The sequence below is a fragment of the Hypomesus nipponensis genome, chromosome 26 (assembly GCF_054491055.1).
Source record: "Hypomesus nipponensis isolate SF chromosome 26, ASM5449105v1, whole genome shotgun sequence".
Classification (NCBI taxonomy): Eukaryota; Metazoa; Chordata; class Actinopteri; order Osmeriformes; family Osmeridae; genus Hypomesus; species Hypomesus nipponensis.
In genome coordinates this window covers 7,771,863-7,781,434 of record NC_140386.1, presented here as the reverse complement: position 1 = coordinate 7,781,434, position 9,572 = coordinate 7,771,863, and the positions used below count along the sequence as shown (strand labels likewise).

The 9,572-nt window shown below is 57.5% G+C and overlaps 1 protein-coding gene across 1 annotated transcript; it reads left to right on the top strand.

Annotated features, from left to right (window-relative positions):
* Positions 1 to 1,072: 1,072 nt before the first annotated feature.
* ankrd24 (ankyrin repeat domain 24) lies at positions 1,073 to 9,553 on the top strand. Its single transcript, XM_084693188.1, is given in 22 exon segments — positions 1,073 to 1,330; positions 1,424 to 1,512; positions 1,851 to 1,915; positions 2,012 to 2,069; positions 2,215 to 2,285; positions 2,424 to 2,530; positions 2,721 to 2,913; positions 4,057 to 4,171; positions 4,332 to 4,351; positions 4,353 to 4,424; positions 4,694 to 4,813; positions 4,920 to 5,049; positions 5,232 to 5,407; positions 5,898 to 6,064; positions 6,233 to 6,434; positions 6,436 to 6,928; positions 7,085 to 7,416; positions 7,543 to 7,776; positions 7,900 to 8,076; positions 8,422 to 8,589; positions 8,939 to 9,004; positions 9,128 to 9,553. Coding segments are annotated over 22 exon segments (3,285 nt in total). The 5' UTR covers positions 1,073 to 1,175; the 3' UTR covers positions 9,203 to 9,553.
* The last annotated feature ends 19 nt before the right edge of the window (positions 9,554 to 9,572 follow it).

Here is a 9,572-nt window from a genome sequence, read left to right as displayed (position 1 = left end):
TAGAGGGAGGGATGGAGGGAGGGAGGGGTGGGGAGGGAGGGGTGGAGAGGTGTATCGGAGAGGGAGGGATGGGGGGAAGGGAGGGATTGAGGTAAGGATAGAGGGAGGGATTGAGGTAAGGATAGAGGGAGGGACGGAGGGAGGGAGGGGGAGAGGGAGGAGTGGGGGGGGGGGAGGGAGGGAGGGATGGAGGTAAGGACAGAGGAAGGGAGGAGATCTGACAGAAACTAATGAACAGGGGAGCAGAGTATAGGAGGAAAAGAGACAGGACTGGGTTAGGTTGAGGAAAAGGAGGGCACGGAGGGGAATGGTGTGTAGGTGTGTGTGTGTAGGTGTGTGTGTGTAGGTGTGTGTGTGTAGGTGTGTGTGTGTAGGTGTGTGTGTGTAGGTGTGTGTGTGTTTACGTGTGTATGTACGCAAGGTTTCCAGACTGAGCAGATCTCTGAAAGTACTTACAGGGCAGGACAGAAGGTGTTTGTGTTTGTCGAGAGCAGGATGAGCAGGGAGATGTCTTTGTGAGGGTCGGTGAGTCCGCACAGTCTGTGTCCGGATGTTTCATTTCTCTAACTTTTGTCGAGCATGTAGCGAACAGTGGACCAATATTGTTATCGCAGTAGCTTAGCTTCACCAGTAGAGTCACAAGAACCTGAGGTATGACAGCGATGTGTGGCGATAGCCGGGTGTCGGTTTGTTTCGAGCGTCGGGTGTGCGCCGGGTAGTCAGGCTCGTCACCCCGGTGGGTTGTGTCCCTGCTGCTCTGGACTCATGGATCCCCAGCCTCTGTTGAAGCTGGTGACCTGCCTCTGTCCCTGCCTCAGACCACAGCCGGTAAGGTCGTCCTCTCTGTCCTCCAGCCTAAAAATAGCCCGCTGTAATTCACCCGTCCTGCTGTGCTTGTATTTATGTCACGGCCGATGGGAAATATAGTTGTTGTGAACTTTGCTGTGTTTTTGCGTACTTGTAACGTGAACAAGTTTGGCGATGGTTAGCAGTGTTGTCTGCATGTCTAATCCTTACCTGGACGTACTCTACTGTGCAGTATTGGACTGCACTGTTCCCTATCGTACTGTATCATACTGTATTGTACTGTTACTGTATGCTATCAGATCTGGGCTGTGTCGTCGAGTTACAGAGGCCAGTGTGCAGACCAGTACTCTGAAGGTGAATGGCAACCCATGTGTGTTGTATGTGTCCTCCAGAGCCAGGACTGGAGTAAGAGTGATGAGCGTCTGCTCCAGGCGGTGGAGCAGAACGAGCCCGAGAAGGTGGCGGCCCTGATCAGCAAGAAGGGGCTGTGTCCCACCAAGCTGGACGCGGAGGGGAGGTCCTCGTGAGTAGGACGCCGCGGGACAACAGCTGCTCCGCATCGCGCGTCTGATCGTGTCTCACTTCCTGTTGTTGTTGTTGTTGTTTACACGTCCAGGTTCCACGCTTGCGCGTCCCGGGGTCGACTGGACTGCCTGGAGGTCATCCTCTCTCACGGTGTGGACGCCACACTGCCGGACGGAGCAGGTGGGTCTCATTGGTCAAGGATGGTCGTACGCTCAGTCCCATTGGTCAAGGCTGGTTGTACACTCAGTCCCATTGGTCAAGGCTGGTTGTACGCTCAGTCCCATCGGTCAAGGCTGGTCGCACGCTCAGTCAGTTGGTCAAGGCCGGTAATCTGGTCACTGCTATTGATCCGACCCGTGTTTGGGTCCGCACTCCCTTTCAGAATCCTAACTACAATACAGCCGAGGTCTGGTTTCCCTGCGCCGAGCTCCAAGTCTTTGTTGTTGTCTAATTAACTGACTTTATCACCCTCTCTCTCTCTCTTTCACTCGTTCTCAATGGTCTGGATCAACCTCAAGGTTACAGCGCCCTTCACCTGGCAGCTAAGAACGGCCATGCGGACTGCTTGAAAAGACTGTTACAGGTGGGGAGCCACACGTGACGTAGTGAGACACACAAAGTAGTTTCTAGGATTCGAACAACTCGCGTGATGCCGTTATCTCTTGTTGAATCCTGACAGGAGAGAATACCGGTAGATTGCACAGACAGCAGTGGTAGGACAGCCCTGCACCATGCTGGTGAGTACGCCGGCGGAGTTTGGCCCAGAAAGGCACGCTACGCTAACCATACTAAGCTAACGATGCTATGCTAACAATGCTACGCTAACGATGCTATGTTAACGATGCTACGCTGCGTCCACATGGTGTCTCCCTTCCTCTGCAGCTGTGAGTGGCTGCCTCAACTGCACAGAAACCCTGTGGGACTTCAAGGCCAGCCTGGACGTCCAGGATGGGGTAGGTGGTGTGGGCCAGGGGTGGCTGCAATGCACTTCCTGTTAGCTGTAATGCTACATAAGTACATTGGGATCAATGGGGGATGGCGCTAGAGGGATGCTAGCCTGCTGAAAGCTCAGGGTGCTGCCTTTGTGTCAGGATGGAGCGACGCCTCTGATTCTGGGGGCGCAGATGAGCAGGGTGGAGCTGTGCGCCTTTCTGCTGGACCGGGGGGTCAGCGCCAACGTACAGGACAGCCAGGGCAGGTAGGGGGCATTTCTGTGCTGGCACAAAGCAAAGAAATATACACGCCGCCATCTTTGTAGTTTTGGAAGGCTGAGCCTTCGCCAGTTTCACGGAGAGTGTGGTGCTGCGTTGTGCTGGTTGTCGTCAGTGTTGTTGCGTGATGTTGTGGCGTCGGTGCGTGACGTGTTCTGTGTTGCCGTGGCGCCGCAGGTCAGCCCTGATGCTGGCCTGCGAGAGTGACAGTGCCGAGACGGTGGAAGTGTTGCTAAGGGGCGGAGCCAATCCCCAGCTGGTCGACGCCCTCGGGCAAGACGCCGCCCACTACAGCCCAGCCACAGCCAATCAGCGGATCGCACAGATGCTGCAGAACGGAGGTCCAGGTAAGCCCTGGGGGTCTTACCAGGCTGGCGGCGCTCTTAAGGCCCAGTCCGGAGCTCCTCTCTGGGGCTGTGGTGGTCTGGTGCCTGGCTACTCTCTGGTTCCCCTGGGACATGACTCCATTCTGAAGGGCCTGGATTTAGAGGACAGCTGGGGGTGATTGTCAAGTCTGGAATAAAGAGCTTGACAAGAGTTCACTGGCCTTTGATCTTCAAACAAAGGCTTGGTGATTTATGAAAAACAGATGTGGTAGCGTTTGAAGTGGAAGGGGATGATGGAGGGGGTGATGGAGGGGGTGATGGAGGGGGTGATGGAGGGGGTGTGGTAGATGGACTGTCAGGGGGCAGCTGTGGGATGTACACATCATCTATTCTAGTCTACTGTGGGAGTATGATATAGTTAGGTTTAATGTGGGTGTGCTTCTTAATCATGACTGAACTGATAAATCAGTGTAGTGTATGTGTGCGTTAGCTTGCATGTGGGTGATTGAATGTGTGTGGGTGGGTGTGTGTTTTACATCTCAGTGAGGCGGAGCTTAAACCATATTGTTGTTTGTCTCTCCTTATGCATACGTAGCCACTGAGGCTTCTGTCAGAGAGGTAACCCATCTCTCAGTCACCTCACACACTACACACACTACTGAACACACACTGCTGAACACACACTGCTGAACACACACTGCTGAACACACACTACTGAACACACACTACTGAACACACACTACTGAACACACACTACACAACACACACTACTGAACACACACTACTGAACACACACTACTGAACACACACTACACAACACACACCACTGGACACACAATACTCAACACACACTACTGAACACACACTGCTGAACACACTCTACTCAACACACACTACTGAACACACACTACTGAACACACACTACACAACACACACCACTGGACACACAATACTCAACACACACTACTGAACACACACTACACACACACTACACAACACACACCACTGGACACACAATACTCAACACACACTACTGAACACACGCCACTGTACACCCCATGACACATAACACACAAGTCTGTTTTCTGCTTGCTTGGCTTTTTTCTTTTGCTACCCCCCCCCTCCCCCCTTCCTCTCGTATGCCCCCTTTTCCTGGGAATGTCACCCATGTGCATGTCTGCCCCTAGGAGCCCCCCGCCCCCCCACCCCCGACCGGGGGCACCACCCCACGCAAGAGGAAGGCCCCCCCTCCCCCCCGCTCCCCTCCCCAGGTACAGAACCTCCCTCGGGGACAAAGCACATGTTTTTTTTTTTTTTACATTTCAATAACGACTCATTCGATTTGCCATCAAACAAACCTCTATACAGCCGTACACCATGAGATCTGACCACCACCCTTGTGGCTAAGCGCAACAACGTACGATCATTCATAAACACCTGAGAACTTTGTGACGTGTTCCAGGGTAGCCTGCCCCGGCCGGACGAGTCCCCGGAGCCCCCTGCCCAGAGCCCCTCTCCCCTTCCCTGGTCCCCAGGCACGCAGCACCCTGCCCAGGCCAGCCCTGTGAGTCCTCAGCCCCGTAGTCTAGCCCCCCCCCCACACTGTGGATATGGACACGCAGGGATACGCTGTCTTACTTACATAGACACACATCTGTCCAGGGGCATTGTTTTGGCTGTTTACTGCTGCTGTGCGCGTGTATCCTGACTGTGTCGCTGGGTGTGTGTGTCCTGTCTGAATGTGTGTGTTTTTTCCCAACTGTGTGTGTGTGTGTGTGTGTGTATCCCGACTGTGTGTGTATCCTCGCTGTGTCGCCGCGGGAGACGGAGGACGAGGAGGTGTTTGAGGAGATCAGACGCCTGCGCCTGGAGAGAGGACGCCTCCTTCAAAAGATCAAGGGGCTGGAGCAGCTGCAGCAGAGCGCCCTCTCTGCCCAGGAGGAGGTACTGCAGGCAACACGACCCCTCCCCCCCTCCCCTCTCCCTCCACCAGCCACTCCCCCCTCCAGCCGTGACTAACAGACGACCTGTGACCTCTGCTCCGCTTCAGCTGTGCCAGGTGAAGGAGCGTCTCCAGCGGACGGAGGCGGAGCGAGACCGCCTGCAGGCGGAGCTGGAGGAGCTCAGGGCCGGCCAATCAGACGGCACGGAGGACATGGACGAGATGCTGGACTTCCCAGGTGTGTGTGTGTGTGTGTGAGGGAAACCTGGCTGCGATTCTGTGATCATCCGCTCGTTTCATCGCTTCGTTAAATCGAGTTTGTTTCTTACTCGTATTCGTATATTCGTATGCGTCTCGTGTTTTTGGGGCTTGTTTGATCCGTGGGTGATATGTCGGTTGATGTCTCCCCTCCCTCCCCAGGCGCTGAGATGCTGCTCTCCAGGAGGTCTAGAGAGCCGGACGAGGGCGCCTCCCAGGGGGAAGCGGACTGCCCCAGGCCCCCCTCAGGCCCTGCAGACGCCGGCGCTCTGGGGGACCTACGCAGACAAGTAGACGAGCTGACCTCACAGAACACGGAGCTGACTCTCAAAGTGCAGGTGCGCTCGCACACACGCACACACGCACACTGCCAGGCGTCGTTAAACAATTGAAACAGATGAGCTCATTGGGGGGGCGTGTCCAGAGAAGTTCCGAGTCAGCGCCTGGCTCAGCACCATCCTATTGGACCATTAGTCATAACGACTTCAGGTCCACGATGCAGACGCCATCCAGGTATAAATAGACTGGCACGGAGGAGAGGGGATCTGGGGCAGAGAAACATTCTCTGCTAAGTGGGTCATGTGTTGTACACAGTCACAGTAGCGGTCTTTGGGGACTGGATCTGGTACACGACCTGTGCTAGGCCGTTTATCACGACAGTAACTTCACAATCTGGATGTCATCTTCCCATTGTCTTAATTACAGAGTATACATTTGTGTTTTTAACCGACTACAACTAGTATTTCAATCCAGAGGGACACTGGAGTGTGTCGAGTTCCCGGCCACTTCCTTTGTGACGTCACGTCCTGTGTGTCATGTGATCGTCAGATGCTGGAGATGTTTGAGAAGGACGACACTGACATGCAGAGCTCCAGCTCCGACTTCGTCCCCATGGCCCAGTACGAGTGCCTGAGGAAGGAGTTTGAAGCCCTGCAGGAGCGCTACTCCCAGTCCCAGGCCTCAGCCGAGGCCTCCAGCACGGCGGGAGAGGAGGGGTGAGCAACGCAGCGACTCGCAAAACCCATGAGTGTCATGTGTCATTTTGTCCACTGGGGCACTGGGGTTTAACCAGTGGCACCCCCCCCCCCCGAGGAAACTCGACCTGAGACGACAAAATCTCCCGTCGGTCGTTTTCTTTCCGACGGCGTCTGTCCTTGCTCCAGGTGTGAGGAGGATGCGGAGGGGGGCGTGGAGGTGTTGAAGGAGAGGCTGGCAGGGCTGGAGGGGCAGCTGGCCTCCTCCCAGACGGAGCTGGAGGAGCTGAGGGAGCAGATGCGCCTGGGCGTGTTCTCCGTGGGCGAGGGGCCTGGGGCTGGGGAGGAGGAGGGGGAGGGGCCTGGGGCCGGGGAGGAGGAGGAGGGGGGGGGCCCTGCAGCTGAGGCAGCGGGTGAAGGAGCTGGAGGCGGAGCTGGCGGAGAGGCGGGGCCAGGGGGAGGGGCAGAGCGCCGACGGCGGCGAGGTGGCGCAGCAGCTGAGGGAGAGGGTGAAGGAGCTGGAGGCGGCGTTGGAGGAGAAGGAGGCGGCCAGGGGAGCGAGGCAGGAGGAGGAGGAGGAGGACCGGGGCGAGGGCGAGACGGCCAGGGCCCTGAAGGCGAAGGTGAGCGAGCTGGAGGCGGCGCTGAAGGAGAGCGTGCGGCGCTCTGAGCTGGACGAGGTGCGGGTCACTCTGGGGCTGCAGTGCGAGCAGCTGGCCAGGGAGAGGGCGGAGGCTGCGGCCAGGCTGAACAAGGCCCTGCTGGAGCTGGAGAGGGTGAGGCCGCCCGCCCTGCGCCAGGTGGAGGAGGAGGAGGAGGAGGAGGAAGAGGAGGAGGATGAGGAGGAGGAGCGCTCGGAGGGGTCGGAACCTTCCATGACCTCAGGTGAGCTCCTGCAGAAGAATCTTTAATCTCACACGGCCATCTAAAATATTCTACGTTTGCACTAAAATGTATTTGAGGTGTTTTTCAGTTTGGCATCGTAGACTCATCAGTCGAATTATAGCGTTTCTTTTTCATTATGCGCCATTGACCAATCAGAGCGCTCCCTGAGGCTCCGCCACGGTCGCTCCCCGGCGGCGATGAGGCAGGAGCTGGAGGTGGCCAGGCAGGACGCGGCGCAGGCCCTGGACTGCCTGTGTGCCGAGAGGGAGGGCCGGGCGCAGGACGCCCTCCAGTGGAAGGGCGCGGTACCGCTGTCCCAGCACCAGGAGGCGCTGAAGGCCGTGTCCCAGCAGCTGGCCCAGACGGTGCAGGAGCTGCAGGGGGAGGCGGCCCTGAGGGAGGGGGCCGAGGCCGAGGCTGCCAGGCTGGGGGCACAGCTCCAGGCCCTGCAGGACTCCATACCCAGGGAGGAGCATGAGAAGGTCAAGGTCAGACACCATGATGACATGGATAGATGGATGGATAGATAAATGGATGGATGGATGGATAGATGGATGGACAAACATAAATACCCGGCGCCGACTCTGTGGTTGCGTGTTGTGCTGTGCCGTCAGGCTGAGCTCCAGCGCTCCCTGGAGGCCAGCGAGAGCAGCGCGGCGGCCGCCCGCGACGCCCTGAGCGACAAGGAGGCGGAGCTGAGGGAGCTGCGTTCCCAGAAGGCCGCGGAACAGGGCGTGGTCTCCAAGGAGGACCACGAGGGCCAGCGCCTGGCCCTGCAGGCCGAGATCAACACCATCAGCGCCAGCTTCAACGACCTCACGCGCAAACACGAGAAGACCTGCACCGAGGTGCGGGCAAGGGCGTTTCCCGACGTGGGGTTTCCGAGCGCGTGGTGCTCTATCCCTTCACATGCCTTTGGTTCTCTCTTTTTGTCCCTCCCCCCCCTCCCTCCCCCCTCCCTCCCTCTCCAGGTGTTCCAGGTGCAGCGCGAGGCCCTGTTCAACAAGAGCGAGCGCCAGGTGGCCGAGGCCCAGCTGGCGGCCGTGCAGCGGAAGCTGGAGGACCTGCAGGCCCAGTCCAGCCACGTTCAGCAGCTGCACAAAGACATGCAGGACTCCCAGGGCCTGGTCAAGGAGAAGGACCGCAAGGTGGCTCACAGGGGAGGGGAGGGGAGGCAAGGGAGGGAGGGAGGGAGGGAGGGAGGGAGGGAGGGAGGGAGGGAGGGAGGGAGGGAGGGAGGGAGGGAGGGAGGGAGGGAGGGAGGGAGGGAGGGAGGGAGGGAGGGAGGGGAAGGGAGGGGAGGTGAAGGGAGGGGGGAGGGAGGGAGGGAGGAGAAGGGAGGGGGGGTGAAGGGAGGGGGGGGTGAAGGGAGGGAGGGAGGGAGGAGAAGGGAGGGGGGGTGAAGGGAGGGGGGAGGGAGGGAAGAAATGAGATGCCCACATCTCCAAAACATGCACGGGACAGGAGGTGAATGTGTGTTTGACCCCTTGCAGATAACCGAGCTGTCCAAGGAGGTGTTTCGTCTGAAGGAGGCCCTGGGCGCTCTGTCTCCACCCCTGGGCCTGTCCTCCACCTCCTCCTCCACCTCCTCGCCCCAGGTCAACCCCGGACAGCAGATGGCACTGCAGAACCGGGTGTCGGCCCTCACCCAGCAGCTCCAGGTCAGCCCAGAGAAACTCCTTTCACCACGTTCAAATCTGTCTTTTCAACTGTGGTATTGTCGATATTTTGTTCACCCTACATGGTTTGGCTAGCTACTGTAACCGAAATGTCGTAGTTTTTCGCTAGCCATGCCTGGCAATATAGCTGTGACGTTATTCTGCTATGCGGCTAGTAAATACAGACTGTTTCTTGACTCTGGCCACCGAAATACTGTAGAACTGTAGAACTGTGCACTTCTGATCCTTGATCTTAAGCTGTATTGGCTATAAGCATTTGTAAAGGTCAAATGTCACGTCAACCTTGTCCTTGTGTTTTGGGCTCGGAATACGATGGCTGTTCTCTGTGCAGGACTGGGAGAGGAAGCACCGACAGGTAGTAACGGTGTACCGCTCGCACCTGCTGGCTGCTGTACAGGTAGGGAGAACGCCCACTCGCACAGCGCCGTCACACCTGTGTTACATGCAGCTGGGATTCATCCCATGAATCTGACTGATAATCTGTGTGCGTGTGTGTGTGTGTGTGTGTGTGTACCCCCAGGGCCAGATGGATGAGGGCGTCCAGGCCTTGCTATTACAGATCCTGCGGATGACACACAAGGACCAGGGCCATTGACCCGGCCATCCCTCAGACGCGAGACCTCGTCTCAACCCTCATCCCCCTCGTCCTGGACCGGAGACCAGGCCCCACCCCCCCCCCCCCCCCCTCCTTCCCTGGGGGCCGCTGTCCTGCCCTGGGCCTACAGTAGCTCAAGCAACTCACGTACACTCAACTCAAATGACTGCGGAGGTAGATGCATGCGGTCGATTATGCTTCACGCTGTTTAACCGGTCAGACTTGGAGGATAGCCGCTCCCCGGGTCCAGCTAGCTTGTGACGTCAGCTAGATTTAGTCTCGTGTCAACAGTGTGTGGAGCCCACAGATTTTGTATGATATTCTTACAATAAAATAAGTACGAACCTCGAAGATGTGTCGGATTTACAAA